This window comes from Procambarus clarkii, chromosome 71, assembly GCF_040958095.1.
Source record: "Procambarus clarkii isolate CNS0578487 chromosome 71, FALCON_Pclarkii_2.0, whole genome shotgun sequence".
Classification (NCBI taxonomy): Eukaryota; Metazoa; Arthropoda; class Malacostraca; order Decapoda; family Cambaridae; genus Procambarus; species Procambarus clarkii.
The window spans coordinates 3,445,005-3,466,887 of NC_091220.1; the positions used below are offsets into that span (position 1 = coordinate 3,445,005).

General features: G+C 37.1%; 2 protein-coding genes and 1 long non-coding RNA gene across 3 annotated transcripts in view; 2 read left to right on the plus strand and 1 right to left on the minus strand.

The window, feature by feature from the left end:
- Positions 1-21,883, minus strand: part of LOC138356214 (uncharacterized) — a 230,543-nt gene that overhangs the window by 16,592 nt on the left and 192,068 nt on the right. The window lies entirely within an intron of this gene.
- Positions 1,788-7,031, plus strand: LOC123747770 (uncharacterized). The gene is made up of 4 exons (XM_045729982.2): positions 1,788-1,968; positions 2,228-2,321; positions 6,392-6,509; positions 6,875-7,031. Exons 1-4 carry the CDS (start codon positions 1,844-1,846, stop codon positions 7,024-7,026), a joined length of 489 nt encoding a protein of 162 aa, XP_045585938.2. The 5' UTR covers positions 1,788-1,843; the 3' UTR covers positions 7,027-7,031.
- LOC123747768 (uncharacterized) lies at positions 8,241-9,529 on the plus strand. Its single transcript, XM_045729981.2, has 3 exons — positions 8,241-8,521; positions 8,804-8,988; positions 9,257-9,529. Exons 1-3 carry the CDS (start codon positions 8,362-8,364, stop codon positions 9,527-9,529), a joined length of 618 nt encoding a protein of 205 aa, XP_045585937.1. The 5' UTR covers positions 8,241-8,361.

Below are 21,883 nucleotides of genomic sequence, written 5' to 3' on the forward strand. Positions count from 1 at the left end.
GGTTAGGTTAGGTAGGCTTGGTTAGGTTCGATCATATATCTACATTAATTTTAACTCAAATTTAAAAAAATTTAGCTCATACATAATGAAATGAATAACTTTATCATTTCACAAGAAAAACATTTGAAAAAATATTGAAATTCTGGAAAACTTGGCTTATTAGGCAAATCTGGCCTTGCATAGTAGGGCCAAGAACTCCATTCTGGCTAGCTATCTATATATATATATATATATATATATATATATATATATATATATATATATATATATATATATATATATATATACATATATATATATATATATATATATATATATATATATATATATATATATATATGTTATATATATATATATATATATATATATATATATATATATATATAGAGAGAGAGAGAGAGAGAGAGAGAGAGAGAGAGAGAGAGAGAGAGAGAGAGAGAGAGAGAGAGAGAGAGAGAGAGAGAGAGAGAGAGAGAGAGAGAGAGAGAGAGAGAGAGATAGATAGATAGCTAGCCAGAATGGAGTTCTTGGCCCTACTATGGAAGGCCAGATTTGCCTAATAAGCCAAGTTTTCCTGAATTAATATATATTCTCTAATTTTTTTCTTACAAAATGATAAAGCTACCCATTTCATTATGTATGAGGTCAATTTTTTTTTATTGGAGTTAAAATTAACGTAGATATTTGACCGAACCTAACCAACCCTACCTAACCTAACCTAACCTATCTTTATAGGTTAGGTAGCCGAAAAAGTTAGGTTAGGTTAGGTAGTCGAAAAACAATTTACGAAAACTTGGCTTATTAGGCAAATTGGGCCTTGCATAGTAGGCTGAGAAGTGTGTTCTGGCTACTAGGTACGACACACACACACACACACACACACACACACACACACATATATATATATATATATATATATATATATATATATATATATATATATATATATATATATATATATATATATATATATATATATATTATATATATATATATATACATATATATATATGTATATATATATATATATATATATATATATATATATATATATATATATATATATATATATATATATATATATATATATATATATATATATATGTTGTACCTAGTAGCCAGAACGTCGTACTCAGCCTACTATGCAAGGCCCGATTTGCCTAATAAGCCAAGTTTTCCTGAATTAATATATTTTCTCTAATTTTTTTCTTATGAAATGATAAAGCTACCCATTTCATTACGTATGAGGTCAAATTTTTTTTATTGGAGTTAAAATTCAAGTAGATAGATGACCGAACCTAACCAACCCTACCTAACCTAACCTATCTTTATAGGTTAGGTTAGGTTAGGTGTCCGAGAAAGTTAGGTTAGGTTAGGTTAGGTAGGTTAGGTAGTCGAAAAAGAATTAATTCATGAAAACTTGGCCTATTAGGCATTTCGGGCCTTGCATAGTAGGCTGAGAAGTGCGTTCTGGCTACTAGGTACGACATATATATATATATATATATATATATATATATATATATATATATATATATATATATATATATATATATATATATTTATATATATATATTTATATATATATTAGCCACATCTGGGCCTAGTGCTGGGAACTAGGTTCCCAGCACTACGCTGGGAACAAGGTTCCTAGTATTAGGCTGGGAACCAGGTTCCCAGTACTAGGCTGGGAACGTAGTTGTTCAATCTTGCACTATAACTTGTGCTACCCACTCCCCCAATATATGGGGCTAATCCATGCAAATTCTATATTCAGTATGTATTTCAGGATGGTTGCATCAACTTTGAAGCTGCTAAAAGAACATTCCAGGAGTGGAGATTTATGCAGTATGAACTTGCAAATGTCCAAAGCTACAATAAGAACGTGTGCCCTGCTTGTCATACTAACCCATTTGCCATACATATTGATGGCAACAAAAAGTTATTCCCATATGAAAAAGTTGGAAGGTACAGTTCTTAAATAATTTTCCTTTTGTAAGATAAATTTTTATTTTTCAACAATTAATACATTTCTATTAGGGCAACTTATATATCACAATACATTATTCGTTATGTAAATATATCAATATCTGAAAAATTCTTACATGCAATACATAATAGCGTTATTCATGTATTACAACATTAAGTAATATATATTTACACAATCATCAAAATTGAAAACAAATCAATGTAAATTATGTAAATACTGTCATTTTGTTTCTTTCAGAGGATTGAGGGAATCATATTATTCAGAGAGTGTCTTTGCTGCTGACAATGATGTGACTAATCACCTTAACCATATAGAGAGCTTAAAAACAAAGGTAAATATTATGTGTACAGACTTTGTAAACTGTACATAGATTTTATATTTTTATTTATATATACAAGACTTTTTACATTCTTGTACAGCCACTAGCACGCATAGTGTTTCAAGCAAGTCGTTAATCCTATGTTCCCCAGAATATGACCCCACCAAATCCATTAACAACCAGGTACCCATTTTACTGTTGGGTAAACAGGGGGGGGCCATAGTTAAGGGTTGATGCCCAGTAAATCTTCCAAGGCCAGGATACAAACCCAGGACAAAGCGCTCGCGAAACGCCAGGCGAGTGTCTTAACCCACTACACCATTGGGAAAAGACAGTCATGATGTCTTACAGTTTACAGAGTTAATATATATATTATAACAAGTAGTTAGGTTTTTTTAACCCACAGGCAAGTCAACCAGTAAAACATAGAGTACTCAACGTTTGTCAAGAGCTACATGCACCATATAAATGGTGATTTTTGGGGTCTGAAGTCATATTGATTAAGATGCTATATTTCTGTTGGTCTATATCACTTTTATATAACCCATCAGGTTAGGTTCTTTTCATTATTTATTATATATTTTATATATACTGTATTTATATAATAAATATATATATATATATATATATATATATATATATATATATATATATATATATATATATATATATATATATATATATAGAAACACAAAACATATATAGAAACACAAACCAAACACCGCCGAGGCAGACCAAGTACGACAATCAGCGACAACAGAAAATTAGGTACCCAAGTCAGCAAGAAAATTGAAGAGGGCAATACAGTCGGGGCACTCAGGTTGATCACAAGTGAGGACAAAATTTTGCCCAGGGATGAAACCACAGCCCAAGCACTGAGAGAAAAACACCCCCTCAGGGCCGTAGGTGAACCTCCCCCACAGGTCAGGCTCGCCCCTAACCAGGAACCTCTCGTCCTCCGGGAGTCAGAGGTTTATAAAGCTATCGTTTCATTTCCCCCGGGCTCCTCAGGAGGCTACACAGGGGTAAGACCTCAACATGTGAAGGAAATGGTGAACCCTGTTCTTGGCCCAGCTGCAGAAGCGCTCCTGACAGAAATCACATCGTTTGTCAACAACTGCCTCGCCGGGTTAATCCCTGACGAAATCAAACCATTCTTCTTTGGTGCTTCCCTATGTGCCCTTAAAAAGAAGGGGGGAGGGATCAGACCCATTGCCGTTGGTAATACCCTTCGCCGCCTAGTTGCAAGGGCTGCTGTCAGAAGTATCCGAACGGAAGCAGCCACCATGCTGCAACCCAACCAGCTGGGGTTTGGAGTCCCCCAAGGCTGTGAAGCAGCGGCTCATGCTGCACGAGCCTACATTAGCTCTCTTACTGAAGACCAGGCAGTAGTAAAATTAGATTTTAAAAACGCTTTCAACTCGGTCAAAAGGGAAGCAATCCTCACTGCAGTCCAGGAACATTGCCCAAGCATTCTCCCGTTTGTGTCAGCAGGCTACAGCAAAGACTCAACCCTCCTGTTTGGCAAACATGAAGTCACCTCAGCAGAGGGAATTCAACAGGGTGACCCACTTGCACCGTTCCTCTTTTGCATAGCGGTTCGAGAAATTACAACCAGACTGTCCAGCGAGCTCAACATCTGGTTCCTGGATGATGGCACTCTGGCAGGCACACAAGATTCCCTGCTAGAAGACCTACAGCTGGTGAAGACACGGGGGGAGTCCATGGGTCTCGTTCTTAACCCCTCCAAGTGCGAAATTATTGCATCTAGTGAAGCAATCATTAGAGCAGTGAAATCAGTTTTACCAGAAGCCTCAGTCGTTAAACCTACCGACAACACACTACTCGGAGCACCTCTGGGCCACAATGCCATTGCTGCAGTCCTTGACGAAAAGTTTAGAGACCTAAAGAGGATGGAAGAGAGAATTGGGGACTTGGACTCCCACGATGCCCTCTACCTTCTCACAAAGTGCCTTACCTTGCCCAGGCTAACATACTTCTTAAGGTGTGCACCAACTTTTGGCAACCCACTTCTAAATCAATATGATGAGCTCCTCAGGTCAATATTCAGGAAGGCGCTCAACCTAGATTTAGATGACAGTCAGTGGGACCAAGCAACACTACCAGTGAGATTTGGAGGGATAGGCATACGAAAGGCAACTGAGGTAGCACTTCCTGCATTCTTATCCTCATGTACAGCAGCCAACGAATTGGTAGGGCAGATCCTACCAGAGCGTATGAGAGAGACAGCGGGAACTCATGATCAAACGTTCATCGAAGCAGCCAGACAATGGGACACCATTGCACACCCTCAACCCCGACCACAAGTCCCAAAAGACCACAAGCAGGCCCACTGGGATAGCCCCATAATGGAAAAGACTGTCACAGCAATGATTGACAACGCTGATGCTGAAAACAAAGCCCGCCTCCTAGCGGTAACAGCACCCCACGCCGGGGATTTTTTATTTGCTGTGCCCAATGCAGCCCTGGGAACTCGCCTCAGTCATGACGCTCTCCGCATTGGAGTTGCCCTTCGCCTTGCCGCCCCGATCCTCACCGAACATAGGTGCATCTGCGGAACTGCGATGGCAGACCAATATGGTCGTCATGGTCTGGTATGTCGTAAATCACAGGGTAAAATCGCAAGACATGAAGATGTCAACGACATCATCAAGAGGAGCCTCGCCACAGCCCGCTGCCCGGCACAAAGAGAACCACACTTATCCAGACCTAACGACCCTCAGAAGCGCCCTGATGGGGTCACCTTGCTACCTTGGAAGGATGGTAAGCAAGTGGTATGGGACTACACGTGCGCTGCCACACTGGCCAGTACCTACCTCCACTACAGCACACGTGAAAGCGGTGGTGCTGCTTCTTTCAGGGAATCGCAGAAAATTATTAAATACAGAGGTCTAGCACACTGCTACAGCTTTGTTCCGATCGGCTCGGATACCCTCGGTTCGTGGGGAAAATGTGCATTGAAGTTCCTGAAGGAATTGGGGGACAAATTGATCAGCGCTACAAAAGACCAGAGAGCAAAAAGTTTCTTGTTCCAGCGCCTCAGTGTTGCGATTCAGAGGGGAAATGCCTGTTGCGTCTTGGGCACTAGTCCAATTCAGAGGAATTCGAAGAAGTGTTTGACTTGCAACAATGATCGAACCCGTCTGTGACATTCATCAATGTTTCCCATTGTTGTGTTTTTCAAGAGATCCATAACCTTTAAGCACCTTTTTGCATTATTATTTTTGTATCAACCCATGTATATCTTGTAACCATCAAATGCATAATAAAGCACAAAAAATAAAAAAGGAAGGGGGTGGTAGGAGAAAAGCACACAGAAAGTGTATTGGAGGGGATCTAAACATTCCCTCTAATGCGTTATGCGTGGTTTCCTCCGAGGCTATGGGTCCCCCTTCTTCCAGCTAGAGGTGGTACTCCATAAATATATATATATATATATATATATATATATATATATATATATATATATATATATATATATATATATATATATATATATATATATATATATATATATTATAAATATATAATATATATCATTTATATTTGATTTGCAGAACAGCCAAAATTGTGGTGTCTCGTTGTGGAAAGCGGCACGAAACGAATCGTATACACACAAATCCCTGGACCAGACTGGCATAAGCCTTGCATCATGCCGGCATGGTGTAATTCTCAAATTGTGCAATATGACTCGTGGTGAGGTTTTTGGCTATGCACATTATCTCCATATAAATTACTTCAAAAGTGCCAAGTACATCTGCCAGGACATCATATGCCAGTAGAGTACTGGCCATGGGCCCTGGTAATTCAAGAAAAAAATAAAAAATTCACCCTACTGGAGACAAAGCCGTTCCTAGGTGTTTTGCATGCAAAAGCACATGCATGGTATTGCCAGGTAAATAATTATCATTTGTCAAAGTAACGGGTATAAATGTAACGTTATTTTAGGGTTAAAAAGCTATTAATCAGAATAAAGTATTTAGTCATAATTAAATTTTTGAGCAATCGACTAATATTCTTTCCTTGTAATTATTTTACAGTGTGTTACATCTTAATTATAGGTCTTGTATGGAGGACGCTGGCAGCACGGAAGTGGTTTGACCACAGGTGAAGAAACCGAGCAAATTTTCAGCTATATGTCGCGGTACAACAGTACCACCAAAAACATGTTGAAAGCCGGTTAGTTTATAGTGCATTGTTACAATGAGGAAGGTATAATCTATTAAAACTTGTTAGTGATATTTATTATGTGTAATGAAGATGACTTCAGTAACTAACAACACCTGGTGTCACCCTACAACTTTGTGTATATGAATTGGATTTGATTAATATAGCAAGTAAATTGTAGATAGTATAAAAGTGAATGTTGACCAGATCACACACTAGAAGGTGAAGGGATGACGACGTTTCAGTCCGTCCTGGACCATTCTCAAGTCATGTTTTCAACTTTAGCCATGTTATTGTGACTCATCGCCTGCATAAAAGTGAATTATTTTCATTTTACATATTCATTGAAGGGAGTTATTTTTTGTCCCTTTTTTCAGAGCGTGAAGAAGAACTTAGTGAATCTTCATTTTTTTGGAACCAACGTAAACATGACTCTTTAGCTCGTGTTCTAGCTTCAAGATTTTGTAAGGCAAGTAATTTGCTTTATTCATTGAATATATGCAACAATGATCATGAATCACTAATATAAGTGCACAGGAAAAAAAACATTCAAAAATAAAAATAAAAATAACATTTACTGCCATTAAATAACCTTCATCAGCAGTTAGGCTCGTAAGGATTGTTTTTTTTTTTGTAATATCAAATATTAAATAAAAATTGCAACATTTATTATACTAACAGGGCAGTTTTTCCTCCTGTTGATAGGCAAAAGAAACTGCAGAGTTAATAAGAAAGGACTTAGCTGACTTATCTCTTGATGAAAAACAACTTCTAATCTGGATTGCAGAGTTAACCAACTTAGCCCAGAGTTTAAATAAAAGGTTTGCTTGTAAAATACATAGTAAGAAACACTGTTTTGAAATACTCTTATATATTTTAACAAGGTTATTGTACTGTAAAATCAATGCAGTACCATAAATCATAAAATTGCCAAAACATTTCTTTATTATTTTAATTGTTTAGTTCTTGTACAATAATTGTCAGCCATCATAAAATGCCATTGTGACCATTGCCTAAAAATTTAAGTTAATTTTTTTTTAATTAATCAGGGTCTTTACATGTTTGAATTTAGTAAACATTATAGTAAACAGTATCCTCTATTCTCAACAGATCAGAAATCCCACATATCCAGTGTAGCAGGTATGTTAAAGCTTATGTATAAGTTAGGGACTGATAAAACAAACAGAAATTTTTTTGTGTTTGTAAAATACTTCAAGAAAACAATGACTTTTTTTTTTATCTAAACACATCTAATGTCATTTATTTCTCAGGTAGATTTGCATGGATACCATCTCACTTAGGTGTTGTCCTATGTAATTATAGGTAATTGTCAAAATTAAGTTGAGATATCAATATCTATGGCAGGTGCCTGCAGGTAATGTATCTGCCAATGGAAATCATTCCAGTTGTAAACTATGTGAACAAAAGCTAGGACATACTGTCTATCACTATATATGTGATTGCCCTGTTATCAATGACTTCAGAACAAATGGTATGATGTACTTTGAGTTTTGTTATTTCTTCATACACTCAGGAATATTGGAAGATATTCTTGTGCTGTACCCCGATTTTGTTAGTGGAGGCTAATAGATCAGCCTTACATTTCATATTCTCTTCAGATTCCATGTATGACTGGCTGTCCTGTGAGGTTTTTGATCTACACTGTGGTCTTTCATACATAATAGGATAGCAGCACATTGCTGTGTATACATAAGCTTGTTAAAAAAAAAGTGCTTGGCAAATATTTATGTAGTGTGTTCTGCTACTTTTGTGTAGGTATTCACTACTAAGTATATACAAAACAAATTTATCAACTATAATCTTATTTACTAGTAACAAAGTGTTTCTTTCAGTTTCAAGCAAAATGAGATCACGATACCGTGCAAAGATTGAAGCAGACAAGAAAAAGTTGAGGGAACTGATAGCGGTCTACAATGAAGACAATACAGAAAAACTTAGTGTAGACATTGATGAAGAGGGCAACTTTCCATGGTATAATGACACTCCTCAACCAACTGATAATGGTAAGTATATTTGGTTATTTTTCTGTGCATATTGGCCTTGTCAATGAGGATAAATATTGTTAGCTACTAACATGTTAATTCAAACTTACTCATTATGGTAATGGACAAATGGAAGTCCATGCCTAATTTATATTTTTAAGATAATAATATTAACAAGATACCTTAAAAATGATTACATATGATTGCATTGTTGTTGCACAATACATGCATCCTACAATGACAGATTTGTTCATGTTCCTTATTAAATAATTTACTTTATATTTTATTTTTGAATATTTTAAGTTACTCTTCAAGAAAAGAGAAATGCTGCAGAAAAGCTGCATATGTACAACAGGACTATGGAAGAACAAAATGTCATTCAACTGGAAATGAAAAGTTACTTGGATTTCTACAGAAAAAAGCTTGAGATAACACAAAGACTAGATGATGTACAAAACAAAAGTGCTCCACCCTCTTGGATAATTGAAGTTAGTATCAGGTATCAATATTAACTTAATTACTCCACTGAAATAAATGTTATTGCATTATAGCTACTTGGTAATTATTTGAACAGGTAGCTTAATCATTGTTGTTTGTGTCTAAGCTAAGTAAAATTAGTAAAAACATTTTGTAGACACAAATTGTAATATTATCATTATCACTTTTACTGGTTAAAGTTTAAATTAAACACTTGTTAGGAAAACAAACATTTAATTTAAAAAGTGCCTGAAATAATGATGTGTGTTTGTTTTACAGGAACCGGGTAAATACTCAATAAAGAAGTCATCATTCCAGCATGTAACCAGTGGACTTACGGCCCTCTTGCTAAATATGAAAAAATTGTATCAAATTAAACTATTTGAGGCAACTAACCTGTTTTCTGAAGACAGGGAAGTAGAGTACAACAAATTTCAAACAGACAGTCAAGATTCCGAGGATTCCGAGACCGACAGTGACAACAGTGTAGTCAGTATTGAGTCACAGACTGACAACGAAGAAATGGAAGAAACACTCTTCCCTTTGACTTGAGTAGCTTTAAGTAGCAAAGCAAAGAGAAAATAACAAGTATTCTCTACCCCTGGGTTGGGCAAATGTTCTTTGCCTAAATCATCGTCATGTTAATTTTGCATCCTTATGTTGCTCAAGAAAGATTTGTTTTCAAATTAGTTTTTATTTTTATTAATTACCCTCAAAGTTTTGTTTAGTTTAGAAATGCTTATTAAATAAATTGTAGTTGTAGTTATGTGCAATTTCTTTGCTTTCCTTCAAAAAACACAAAAAAAAGGTAAACATGAAAAATGAGTGCCCAAATGAGATACAGAAAACTTTTTTAGTATCAGTAGTTGACAAATGGAATGCATCAGGAAGTGATGTTGTGGAGGCAGACTCCGTACAAAGTTTCAAGTGTAGATATGACGGCCCAGTAGGTTCAGGAAACTACTTCATTTGAGATGATGCTTCCTAGCATTACGTAAGTAGTGAAGAAATATGATATATTTACTCACTATAATGTTGGTACTGAATGTAGAACATGGAAATACACATTTTTACTCTGAAATAATCATATTTTATAACGAAATTATACGAAACTTAACTCTCAGTTCAACACAGGAAGTCTACATTCTAAGCCTGGTAGCACTCGAAATTATTGACAACACTGAAGTAGACAGCTTAATTATTTCTGACTCCCTTTCTTCACTACGAGCAATGAACAGTTTGCAATCATGTAATAACGTGCTTGTCTTGGAAGCTAGACATAGATATATAAGAATACTTAGCAAGAGGGTAAATATAAAAATGTTGTGGATTCCTTCTCACATTGGCATGCAGGAACATGACAATAAATAAGCCTCTGTATCACTTTCCACTTCGGCTCACAAGATGGGTATAGGGTGCATAATAAATGCGCTAAAGAGAGAATGTTATGGCTTTGGGTAATTAGATGATTCCAATTTTGCTATAAAATTATGTTAGTTTAGAGTAAAAATCAGTTTTTTTTCATGATGTTCTACATTCAGCACCAACAATATAGTGAGTAAATATATCGTAGAGTTTCATTACTTACGTATACTTTACTAAGAAGCTTTGGGTAATTAGACGGACTGCCACACACCTACCTACCTACCTGATTTACATGAGGTTTTGCCATATATACCAATAACATAGATGAAAATATTACAAACCACATCATTAAATTATAATGTAAATTATAATTAAATGCAAGATCTTGTATATGGGCCATAACAATCCACGTCACAAGTACTAAATTAACAGTACTACTTTACATAGAGAATATTAAATGTTTATTCAGGTAAAAGTTCTAATAGCAGATTTGTATGGCATAATTAGGGGACATGCATGATTTTGGGTAGTAGAACCCCAAGCACATGTACAATAAAATTAAGATAATGGCAAATGGCAAATTGTGAGTGTCTGAACTCGGGGGGCGAGAGCGTGGCGGCTCGATGCGGTCGTAGTCTGCTGTCTGCTCTGTGTCGAAGCTGTAGCGTCTTGGGTCGATTAGAACTGTACACGCCGAGTGCTACATTGTTGAATGGGGAAATTGTACTGTCCTCCATTCCTCATATCGCTTGCTTATATGGTGATTACACCTCAGCTCCCTCCAACAAGCTGAGAAGAGTATTACCTGTAATTGGGGAAAGGATTGTAGCTTCTGTAATTAGTGCTAATTAGTTATGCTATTAAGATAATAGATTAAGATAGCATTTTAATACCAAGCAGAGTTATGCCATGTGCGGGTAGACGATTCCACGGGTTTACAACCCTATGGGTGAAAGCATCTTTGGTTTTCTGTCCTACATTGTGGTTTCTTGAGCTTGAACCCGTTGCTCCTCGTTCGTGTTACGTCTGACCTTTTGAAAAAAACTGTCCGGATTGACATCCTCCAAATTTAGTATTTTGTGGGTTTCTATGAGATCCGCCCTGTCATGCCTGGTCTGCAGTGTTGTTACCCTAGTGGCCCTCATCCATTCCTGATACGAGAGATGAAGCTCTGGTATGATTTTTTTTAATTACCTCTTCCACATGTTGAGCAATATTATTGTCCCCTAACTCCCCTTGCCACTTCGGGGGGGTACTGGGTGTTGATGTAGCTTCAGGGCACCAATTCCCCCAGCCACAGGGCATGGCGAGAAGGCGAAATGATGCATTCTGACTCAAACGCCCTTTCCTTCATCTATCTGTTGTGAGGTAGTGCTGTCAATTTGGGAGTTCTGAAGTGGATTGTTGTCGCCCACATGTAAGGGCTAGCATTTATCGACATTAAAAAGCATTTGTCAGTCATCTGACGATTTTTGAAGTTCATTTAGATCACTTAGTAAGGTCTCATTATCACCTTCAACAGGTGATAATGGTCCAGGGATTTTCTGAAAAGGAGTTTCACTGACAAACATAGTGAATATGCCAGTTCAGTTCCTTTACGACTTGGGACTGAAATACATTCACACTTTGGGCTTTTGAGTCTTTTAGTTTGTCAATGCTCTTCCTGATTGTGTAGCGTGTAATTGGTATTTCCCTTAATTCATTCTCTTTACCTCCGACAAACATTTGTGTGGGTGATGGGATGTCATTCAAGCTTTCTAGTGTGAACAGTGATGTAAAGTATTCGATCAGTGTGTTTGCTGCCCTTTTATCGTGCAACTTAAAATTAACATTGTTCAGCCCGTCCTCCAAACAAAGATCCAAAAGTGATTCCATGCACCCGCCAAACCCCCTGTTTATGAATGAAAAGCGGTTTACACACGACTCACAACTGCTGACGTTCGAACATATCCGGAACAAGTGCTTCACTGACGAAGTTTGTTCGAATCACAACACTATCAATGCTTCACCCACGTACTACAAATACAAATAAACGCCAACAGAACCTAAACACCTGACCTAACCTATCCTATGCCTATATATACACAAAATGCCAATATATTATAATATTAATTTATACTTGAGAAAATTCCCGTTTTGAATGAACAGCATGTTAAAATTTATGAATGCGTCTGTGGGGTCGACCGCTGAATGTAATGGACTAGAGTCGAGGATGGGTTGCATTGTTAGTCTCATCTTTTATGGGTCCTACTCTGCTGTAATGGGTTTTTGTTTGGGTTTTACTTCGTATATATTTGGCCGAAACGCTATGCGTATTAGTGGCTTTAGGTATTGTATTTTAAAATTAAAATATTTGCCCCTAGGAGAGAGTTTATTGGGAGTACTTAGCTGTGTCATTAGGCAGATAATTAACTATACAATTTGCTGTGCTCCGTCCTTTAACAAATCCATTGACCCACATCCCCTAACCTGCGTATTTTGTGCAATAGTCGGTTTCGGATGATCCTTTCGAACATGTTGCAAGTGCATGACATGAGACTGATAGGGCTGTAATTGCCAGGGTCATTGGGTTTCGGTATGGGAACAATTATTGCATGTTTCCATTGTGTGGGCAACACTCCACTTAGGAATGACTTGTTAAACAGGTGGAGTATTGGGTTCCCAGACACTTCACCAGTGCATTGAGTATGTCGTAGGTGATGCCATCTTCACCAGGTGCTGTAATTTTATCCTTTTCATAGCCCCCTTTACTTCCTGGGCTGTGATTGGTTCCTCATACTCATCACTAGATTGTACTCTTGTTATCCTAATCCTTCTGTCATTTTGTCGGAGGAGCTGTTCCCTGCTTACTTCTGCAGGGAGGGAGGAGGATGATGCTGCATCACTCAACTTGTGTATTAGTTCTTCAGCCTTACCATGGGGGTCTTTGTGAGCCGCAGGCCGGGCTCTGTCCCCTTAGCTATCTGAATTTTTGCCAACACTTGTCTTGCAGATGTTTCTATTCTAATAGAGCTAGTGAACGCTAGCCCTTGTCTTTCCCTTTGTAACTCATCTGCAATGTATGTACCTTTACCTGAATTGAAAATCTAATCTAAATCTAAATCTAATCTATATGCTTAGAGATATGCAAATGCGAGAGTAATAGAGTGAAACCTTTAAAATACTGAACAATTTGGAGGATATTGATTCATTCAATTTCTTCAAAAGGTCAGATGTAACACGAACAAAGAGCAAAGGTTTCAAGCTCAACAAGCCACAATGTAGGAGTAACAACAGATGCTTTTGAATACATAGGGTTAAGAACCCCATTGAAACCGCCTACCCAACGAAATCGTAAATGCTAAAATTCTCAAGAACATTTAAATTCCAGCTTGAAAAAAATTATCAGGACAAATGTGGTTGTCACATATACATACTGATCTTAAAATATTTCCCCATTTTGCACCCGCAAGATAACGTACAATTTTAAAGGTTGACGAATGTTAATTTTTTTGTTTGCAAAGCTGTTCACTTGAGACAGTTAAGAAAGTCACAGCTGTGTCTGGGTACAAGTGGCAGGATGAACGATGAAGGGTTTGCTTCCTATTGGCAAGCTCCTATGGTGGTGTGTCCACTCACATGATGAGTGGCACTGCCCAATACTGTCACTATATTCATAGTGACAGTAATGGGATGGACAGTATTGGTGTGTCCAGTCACAGGATGAGTGGCGCTGCCCAACAGTGTCACCATGGTGACAGTATTGGGCTCTTAATCTAGAGATCTTGATCACCACTACAATTTTGACCCATTGCTCCACTTTCAGCGCCTTAGTGTGGCGATCCACAGAGGAAATGCTCACTGCATCCATGGCTCCAGCCTGCCATCTGAGGAGCTGGAGGAACTCTAGAACCTGTGATGAGTAGCCTTGTACAAAGCATGTAACCAATGTTGTAACCCTTTTTGTGTAATGAAATATTAAAATAAAGTTTCACAAATACTAAAAGAATAGGGTGGTAGACAAGATGAAAGTGTTCAGTGAGGATCCACAAGGTCTTCTCTGAGTACTCTATATTTTCTTCTGCGTGGCTGTGTCCCTACACTTGCACAAGAGGTGGTACCCCTTTTAGGTTTAATAAAAAATTACATATATAAATATATATAAATATATATATATATATAAATATATATATATATATATATATATATATATATATATATATATATATATATATATATAAATATATATATATATAAATATATATATATATAAATATATATATATATAAATATATATATATATATATATTTATATATATATATATATATATATATATATAAATATATATATATAAATATATATATGACAATGTCAGACCACGGAGGAAAATGAAACAGGAATTTCCTTAAGTACTTTCGTATATTAAATATATCTTCAGAAGGAAGATGATTCCTTCTGAAGATGTATTTAATATACGAAAGTACTTAAGGATATTCCTGTTTCATTTTCCTCCGTGGTCTGACATTGTCACATTCTTAATCACGTGTTTATTTTCGTGATATACACACAAAAACATATATATATATATAAATATATATATATATATATAAATATATATATATATATATATAAATATATATATATATATATATATATATATATATATATATATTTATATATATATATATATATATATATATATATATATATATATATATATATATATATATATATATATATATATATATATATATATATATATATATATATATATATATATATATATATATATATATATGTCGTACCTAATAGCCAGAACGCACTTCTCAGCCTACTATGCAAGGCCCGATTTGCCTAATAAGCCAAGTTTTCATGAATTAATTGTTTTTCGACTACCTAACCTAACCTAACTTTTTCGGCTACCTACCCCAACCTAACCTATAAAGATAGGTTAGGTTAGGTTAGGTGGGGTTGGTTAGGTTCGGTCATATATCTACGTTAATTTTAACTCCAATAAAAAAAATTGACCTCATACACAATGAAATGAGTAGCTTTATCATTTCATAAGAAAAAAATTAGTGAAAATATATTTATTCAGGAAAACTTGGCTTATTAGGCAAATCGAGCCTCGCATAGTAGGCCGAGAAGTGCGTTCTGGCTACTAGGTACGACATATATATATATATATATATATATATATATATATATATATATATATATATATATATATATATATATATATATATATATATATATATATATATATATATATATATATTGGTGTATACTGGCAGCAGGTTTTCTTTCAAACATGTTTCATTGAATATGACCGCATATTCTGTATTTATTATTTTCTGGTTTAGGGCTTCTATCCCTCTAACTATTTTCTTAGCATCAGGGCTTAATTGGAATAGGAATTCTCCAAAACTCATTTTCGTACTTTTAAGGTGAAGAAAAGAAGTGATTTACTATAGAGTGTATTACACTTATTTCTATAATTTGCACGACGTTTCGAACCTCCATGGTTCATTCTCAAGTGAACAGATCTTACAATACTAGTTGATTTTATACCCACATTAGGTCAGGTGATAATACAATGAAGGTGAAAACATGGGGGGATACATAAGGGATAAACATAGGGGCTGCAGAAGGCTTATTGGCCCATACGAGGCATCTCCTATCTAAACACAAAGATTAATCCAGTGTAATTGGCCTGTTATGTTGGACATTGTCTTCTGTGTTGGCATCGATATGTTCTTGTCTTGTCCTTACTCTCATGGTGGGTAGAGTAAATAGTTCCGTGATTTGGGTGTTCATGGTAGGTCGCTCTATTCTTATGTGAATTGCCTCAAGAATTTGTAATCTTCTTGAATCTTGGGTTTTGTCTATTATGCAAGTATTCTTGTTCAACATTTCTCTTGTTAGAGTAATGTCATGGGCTTGTCTCATGTGATTCCTAGGGGCACCAGATTGAAGATGGCATGTCAAACGCCTCGTCAGCTTGGTCGACGTCATACCTATGTACTTACATTGAAGGTTACATCCTTCGTGGGGGCAAGTGTACATGTATACAACGCTTGACTGCTGTAGAGGGTTCTCCGTCGGTTTCGGGCTGTTTTTGATAAGGAGTTCGGAAGTCTTCTTGGTTTTGTAGAATATTATCAGGTTTATGTTTTGGTTAGGAGTAGTGCTTTTTACTCCTTTACGGATTATTTCTTTCATTATTCTTTCCTCTTTTATATGTTCACTGTGCATGGTTGATTTGTAATATAATTTTATTGGGAGTGTTGTGGTTTCTGTTCTAGGTTCTGAATTATACCAACGGTCCAAGTGTCTTCTTATAGCAGCGTTTATTTCCGCGTTGCTATATCCGTTGTTCACCAATACCTGAGTTACTCTTTCAAACTCTCTACTCACGTTGCTCCATTCAGAGCAGTGGGTAAGCGCTCGACGAATATAAGCATTGAGAACACTGGCTTTGTATCTTTGGGGGCACTCACTTCTACCGTTCAGGCATAATCCTATGTTGGTGGGCTTGGTATATACGTTGGTGCTTAAAGAGGTTCCTGTTTTTGTTATTAGTACATCCAAGAATGGCAGACTGTTATTTTCACTATTTTCATGTGTAAATCGGAGTACTGACTCTCTCTCTAGGTGTCTTTTTAGGTCAATTAGTTAATCTGAGTCTTTTACTATTACGAATATGTCATCTACATAACGGCAGTATACAGTTGGTTTTTGTCTGCTACTGAAGACCCTATCTTCGATGGTTCCCATATAAAAATTAGCAAATAAAACTCCTAAGGGGGAGCCCATTGCTACTCCGTCTATTTGTAAATACATGTCTCCTTGTGGACTGATGAAAGGGGCTTCCTTTGTACATGCTTCGAGAAGACTTTTCAAGTGTGGCTCAGGTATGTCTAATTTGGGGGTGCTCTCGTCTCTGTATACTCTGTCCAGTATCATTCCTATGGTTGTGTCGACTGGGACGTTGGTAAAAGGGATTCAACGTCCAGGGAAGCGATGATTCCATCGGGCTGGGTAGATTTGATTAATTCTAGGAAATCTGCTGATGATTGTAGACTAAACTTACTTGGAGTGTATGGAGTTAGGAGTTCATTGAGTTTCTTTGCCAGGTGATAAGTTGGGGTTGGTATTTGGCTGATTGTAGGGCGTAGTGGGTTACCTGGTTTATGCGTCTTAACATTGCCGTAGGCATATCCTAAGCCATAGTCGCCTTGAAGTTTATTGAAATGCACACTACCTTTCTTTGCGTTGATTGCTGTAATTGTTTTGTTTACTTTCCGCTTAAGGACTTCTACGGGGTTCCTCGTGATTCGTTGAAATTTGGAGTCGTCACTTAGGATGTCGCTAATTTTGTTCATGTATTCATGGGTAGGAATCAATACATATGCTGCTGTTTTGTCGGCTTTTCTTATTGTTACGTCTTTCAGATTTTTTAGTTGTTTCGCTGCTTCTTTGAGTCGTGGGGTTAAGATTGTAGATGAATATGTTCCTCGTTTTTTCCCTGCTTCTGCAAGTAGTTCAGCTTGAAGTGTGTCAGTGGTGATGACTTTTTTGTTGTCTTCTAGCTTATGGATATCGTCCAGAAGCATTTCGATTTCCAGGCGTTTTTGATGCATCTTTGGTTTAGATAAGAATTGACAATTTAGACCAAGATTTAAGAGGTCTCGTTGGTCCTGGGTAAGATCATAAGAAGTCAGGTTAAAGTAGCCATCTTTAGGACGAGGGATTTTTAGCTGTCCACCGTTTAGGGATGTTAACTTACGGAGTGTCTGTGTTTCTACAAGAGTTTTATGTTGTTGTTTCAGGTTAAATAGTTCACTGTTGATGGTTTGCTTGAGTTGGATAGGGATGTCGTACTGGGTCCATTTGTTTAACAGATGCTCCGCCTGCTCTATAAAGGTTTGGAGGGCTTCCTTCTTCTTGTTTAGTTGATGCCGAATGAGCTCTTGCCTATACCTATAGGTAAACTCTGTATTGCGGACTGCTGGGTCATGTGGGTTTATATTGGTGTATACTGGCAGCAGGTTTTCTTTCAAACATGTTTCATTGAATATGACCGCATATTCTGTATTTATTATTTTCTGGTTTAGGGCTTCTATCCCTCTAACTATTTTCTTAGCATCAGGGCTTAATTGAAATAGGAGTTCTCCAAAACTCATTTTCGTACTTTTAAGGTGAAGAAAAGAAGTGATTTACTATAGAGTGTATTACACTTATTTGTATAATTTGCACGACGTTTCGAACCTCCATGGTTCATTCTCAAGTGAACAGATCTTACAATACTAGTTGATTTTATACCCGCATTAGGTCAGGTGATAATACAATGAAGGTGAAAACATGGGGGGATACATAAGGGATAAACATAGGGGCTGCAGAAGGCTTATTGGCCCATACGAGGCATCTCCTATCTAAACACAAAGATTAATCCAGTGTAATTGGCCTGTTATGTTGGACATTGTCTTCTGTGTTGGCATCGATATGTTCTTGTCTTGTCCTTACTCTCATGGTGGGTAGAGTAAATAGTTCCGTGATTTGGGTGTTCATGGTAGGTCGCTCTATTCTTATGTGAATTGCCTCAAGAATTTGTAATCTTCTTGAATCTTGGGTTTTGTCTATTATGCAAGTATTCTTGTTCAACATTTCTCTTGTTAGAGTAATGTCATGGGCTTGTCTCATGTGATTCCTAGGGGCACCAGATTGAAGATGGCATGTCAAACGCCTCGTCAGCTTGGTCGACGTCATACCTATGTACTTACATTGAAGGTTACATCCTTCGTGGGGGCAAGTGTACATGTATACAACGCTTGACTGCTGTAGAGGGTTCTCCGTCGGTTTCGGGCTGTTTTTGATAAGGAGTTCGGAAGTCTTCTTGGTTTTGTAGAATATTATCAGGTTTATGTTTTGGTTAGGAGTAGTGCTTTTTACTCCTTTACGGATTATTTCTTTCATTATTCTTTCCTCTTTTATATGTTCACTGTGCATGGTTGATTTGTAATATAATTTTATTGGGAGTGTTGTGGTTTCTGTTCTAGGTTCTGAATTATACCAACGGTCCAAGTGTCTTCTTATAGCAGCGTTTATTTCCGCGTTGCTATATCCGTTGTTCACCAATACCTGAGTTACTCTTTCAAACTCTCTACTCACGTTGCTCCATTCAGAGCAGTGGGTAAGCGCTCGACGAATATAAGCATTGAGAACACTGGCTTTGTATCTTTGGGGGCACTCACTTCTACCGTTCAGGCATAATCCTATGTTGGTGGGCTTGGTATATACGTTGGTGCTTAAAGAGGTTCCTGTTTTTGTTATTAGTACATCCAAGAATGGCAGACTGTTATTTTCACTATTTTCATGTGTAAATTGGAGTACTGACTCTCTCTCTAGGTGTCTTTTTAGGTCAATTAGTTAATCTGAGTCTTTTACTATTACGAATATGTCATCTACATAACGGCAGTATACAGTTGGTTTTTGTCTGCTACTGAAGACCCTATCTTCGATGGTTCCCATATAAAAATTAGCAAATAAAACTCCTAAGGGGGAGCCCATTGCTACTCCGTCTATTTGTAAATACATGTCTCCTTGTGACTGATGAAAGGGGCTTCCTTTGTACATGCTTCGAAAAGACTTTTCAAGTGTGGCTCAGGTATGTCTAATTTGGGGGTGCTCTCGTCTCTGTATACTCTGTCCAGTATCATTCCTATGGTTGTGTCGACTGGGACGTTGGTAAAAAGGGATTCAACGTCCAGGGAAGCGATGATTCCATCGGGCTGGGTAGATTTGATCAATTCTAGGAAATCTGCTGATGATTGTAGACTAAACTTACTTGGAGTGTATGGAGTTAGGAGTTCATTGAGTTTCTTTGCCAGGTGATAAGTTGGGGTTGGTATTTGGCTGATTGTAGGGCGTAGTGGGTTACCTGGTTTATGCGTCTTAACATTGCCGTAGGCATATCCAAAGCCATAGTCGCCTTGAAGTTTATTGAAATGCACACTACCGTTCTTTGCGTTGATTGCTGTAATTGTTTTGTTTACTTTCCGCTTAAGGACTTCTACGGGGTTCCTCGTGATTCGTTGAAATTTGGAGTCGTCACTTAGGATGTCGCTAATTTTGTTCATGTATTCATGGGTAGGAATCAATACATATGCTGCTGTTTTGTCGGCTTTTCTTATTGTTACGTCTTTCAGATTTTTTAGTTGTTTCGCTGCTTCTTTGAGTCGTGGGGTTAAGATTGTAGATGAATATGTTCCTCGTTTTTTCCCTGCTTCTGCAAGTAGTTCAGCTTGAAGTGTGTCAGTGGTGATGACTTTTTTGTTGTCTTCTAGCTTATGGATATCGTCCAGAAGCATTTCGATTTCCAGGCGTTTTTGATGCATCTTTGGTTTAGATAAGAATTGACAATTTAGACCAAGATTAAGAGGTCTCGTTGGTCCTGGGTAAGATCATAAGAAGTCAGGTTAAAGTAGCCATCTTTAGGACGAGGGATTTTTAGCTGTCCACCGTTTAGGGATGTTAACTTACGGAGTGTCTGTGTTTCTACAAGAGTTTTATGTTGTTGTTTCAGGTTAAATAGTTCACTGTTGATGGTTTGCTTGAGTTGGATAGGGATGTCGTACTGGGTCCATTTGTTTAACAGATGCTCCGCCTGCTCTATAAAGGTTTGGAGGGCTTCCTTCTTCTTGTTTAGTTGATGCCGAATGAGCTCTTGCCTATACCTATAGGTAAACTCTGTATTGCGGACTGCTGGGTCATGTGGGTTTATATGGTGTATACTGGCAGCAGGTTTTCTTTCAAACATGTTTCATTGAATATGACCGCATATTCTGTATTTATTATTTTCTGGTTTAGGGCTTCTATCCCTCTAACTATTTTCTTAGCATCAGGGCTTAATTGAAATAGGAGTTCTCCAAAACTCATTTTCGTATTTTTAAGGTGAAGAAAAGAAGTGATTTACTATAGAGTGTATTACACTTATTTGTATAATTTGCACGACGTTTCGAACCTCCATGGTTCATTCTCAAGTGAACAGATCTTACAATACTAGTTGATTTTATACCCGCATAAGGTCAGGTGATAATACAATGAAGGTGAAAACATGGGGGGATACATAAGGGATAAACATAGGGGCTGCAGAAGGCTTATTGGCCCATACGAGGCATCTCCTATCTAAACACAAAGATTAATCCAGTGTAATTGGCCTGTTATGTTGGACATTGTCTTCTGTGTTGGCATCGATATGTTCTTGTCTTGTCCTTACTCTCATGGTGGGTAGAGTAAATAGTTCCGTGATTTGGGTGTTCATGGTAGGTCGCTCTATTCTTATGTGAATTGCCTCAAGAATTTGTAATCTTCTTGAATCTTGGGTTTTGTCTATTATGCAAGTATTCTTGTTCAACATTTCTCTTGTTAGAGTAATGTCATGGGCTTGTCTCATGTGATTCCTAGGGGCACCAGATTGAAGATGGCATGTCAAACGCCTCGTCAGCTTGGTCGACGTCATACCTATGTACTTACATTGAAGGTTACATCCTTCGTGGGGG

Coding starts and splice junctions, on each gene's coding strand:
- LOC123747770 (XM_045729982.2), top strand. CDS start 1,844: ATGCAGTATGAACTTGCAAATGTCCAAAGCTACAATAAGAACGTGTGC. Junction 2,322..6,391: donor TAGAGAGCTTAAAAACAAAG/GTAAATATTATG, acceptor TCTTAATTATAG/GTCTTGTATGGAGGACGCTG. Junction 6,510..6,874: donor CAAAAACATGTTGAAAGCCG/GTTAGTTTATAG, acceptor CCCTTTTTTCAG/AGCGTGAAGAAGAACTTAGT.
- LOC123747768 (XM_045729981.2), top strand. CDS start 8,362: ATGAGATCACGATACCGTGCAAAGATTGAAGCAGACAAGAAAAAGTTG. Junction 8,522..8,803: donor TCCTCAACCAACTGATAATG/GTAAGTATATTT, acceptor GAATATTTTAAG/TTACTCTTCAAGAAAAGAGA. Junction 8,989..9,256: donor CACCCTCTTGGATAATTGAA/GTTAGTATCAGG, acceptor TTTGTTTTACAG/GAACCGGGTAAATACTCAAT.